Here is a 1,791-nt window from a genome sequence, read left to right on the forward strand (position 1 = left end):
AAAAAAAAACATATTCGGTGACCATAAACTCATTAGTCATATAGAAAAATTAAATGTAGAGGGACATTTTGCTTAATATATGCACCATATAACATATTCATTATATATATTTTTACTGTTCTTCAATGTTTAATTTATGTTTAAATAAATCCATCAAGTTTTTATGACAGCCACCATGTAAATGTTTATATAAAAAAAAAAACTAACTGAAGTAGAAATATTATTATGTAACTGTAACTTTATTGTAAAAACTTAATTAATTTTAACCTTCAATATTATAGTAATGTAGTAGCCTACCAACTGACTCTCATGTATATTTTACAGCATTAGCTGAGAGATTTTTTTTCCTTGAGAAAATTTGGCAAGTACTGTACCTGATATCTATCCAAAATAATCTATATTTAATCGAATCGAATAGGTAATCGAATCAAAAGCTTGTGATTAAGAATTGAATAGTGAAATTTGTGTCAAAACCCAGCCCTAGTAACTACCATGTTCAAGGTCCAACATATTCATTATATATATTTTTACTGTTCTTCAATGTTTAATTTATGTTTAAATAAATCCATCAAGTTTTTATGACAGCCACCATGTAAATGTTTATATAAAAAAAAAACTAACTGAAGTAGAAATATTATGTAACTGTAACTTTATTGTAAAAACTTAATTAATTTTAACCTTCAATATTATAGTAATGTAGTAGCCTACCAACTGACTCTCATGTATATTTTACAGCATTAGCTGAGAGATTTTTTTTCCTTGAGAAAATTTGGCAAGTACTGTACCTGATATCTATCCAAAATAATCTATATTTAATCGAATCGAATAGGTAATCGAATCAAAAGCTTGTGATTAAGAATTGAATAGTGAAATTTGTGTCAAAACCCAGCCCTAGTAACTACCATGTTCAAGGTCCAAAAAAGTACCAAGATGATCGACAAAGTAGTCCATGTGACATCAGTGGTTCAACTGTAAAGTTACGAAGCTACGAGAATACTTTTTTGCGCAAAGAAAACAAAAATAAAGATTTTATTTCACATTTTCGTCTCTACTGCTTCACTTTGGACTCCCGTTCACGACAGTACCATGATGCGAGCGTGTGGTGGCGCTGACCCAGATCCAGCATAATGACGTCATTACGCCAGCTCTGGGTCAGCGCCGCCACACGCTCGTGTCATGATACTGTCGTGAATGCGCATTTACAGATGAACGGAGGTCTTAAATCAGAATAATTCTTATCAGAATAATTCAACAGGCCACCTAAGTACACTTGTCACCTAGGGCTCAGTTCTCATTTTTTGTCCTCTCCCTCCATCTATTTTGAGCTACCTCACTTTCCTCGGAGAACCCTATCAAGACCTTGACCCAATTCCAGGTCTTCAATTCCACTCTCTCCAGCTCTAAAACTCTCTATGCTCTCCCACTCACCTTCTCAATGTCCTCCAGTGTCTTGTAGTACTTTGCCTCTGTCTCCTGAATCTCCACCAAGCAGCAGTTCCTCTTATCATCTTCTGTCATGCCCATTTTCTGTTATGGGAAAAAAAACAAAAACACAAACCATGTTGGTATCGTCCAGCAGGATGCTAGCTCAGCACCATTAAACACCGGCAGAAGGTACTGAACTGTAATTTAAGGGAATTCAGGTCACAATCAGAATGGCCAAAGCACACTACAGTAAAAGACAGAGGTGGACAGAGAATATTTCACAACAAAACCTCAAAGGGAAATGTTGACAAGGACTGTAGGTTAAAATGCTGAGGTTCAAGCAAGAATTTAGTCTTTCATTCATTC

At 34.8% G+C, this 1,791-nt stretch overlaps 1 protein-coding gene across 1 annotated transcript in view; it reads right to left on the reverse strand.

The window, feature by feature from the left end:
- The window catches only part of LOC107566203 (guanine nucleotide exchange factor VAV2-like), a 31,103-nt gene extending 29,579 nt beyond the window's left edge, over nt 1–1,524 (reverse strand). The window contains exon 1 of the mRNA XM_016251573.1: nt 1,429–1,524. Coding sequence (XP_016107059.1) covers nt 1,429–1,524 — 96 coding nt within the window. The remainder of the gene's footprint in view (nt 1–1,428) is intronic.
- Nucleotides 1,525–1,791: the final 267 nt, after the last annotated feature.

Source organism: Sinocyclocheilus grahami, unplaced genomic scaffold, assembly GCF_001515645.1.
Source record: "Sinocyclocheilus grahami isolate Dianchi unplaced genomic scaffold, SAMN03320097.WGS_v1.1 scaffold1057.1, whole genome shotgun sequence".
Lineage (NCBI taxonomy): Eukaryota > Metazoa > Chordata > Actinopteri > Cypriniformes > Cyprinidae > Sinocyclocheilus > Sinocyclocheilus grahami.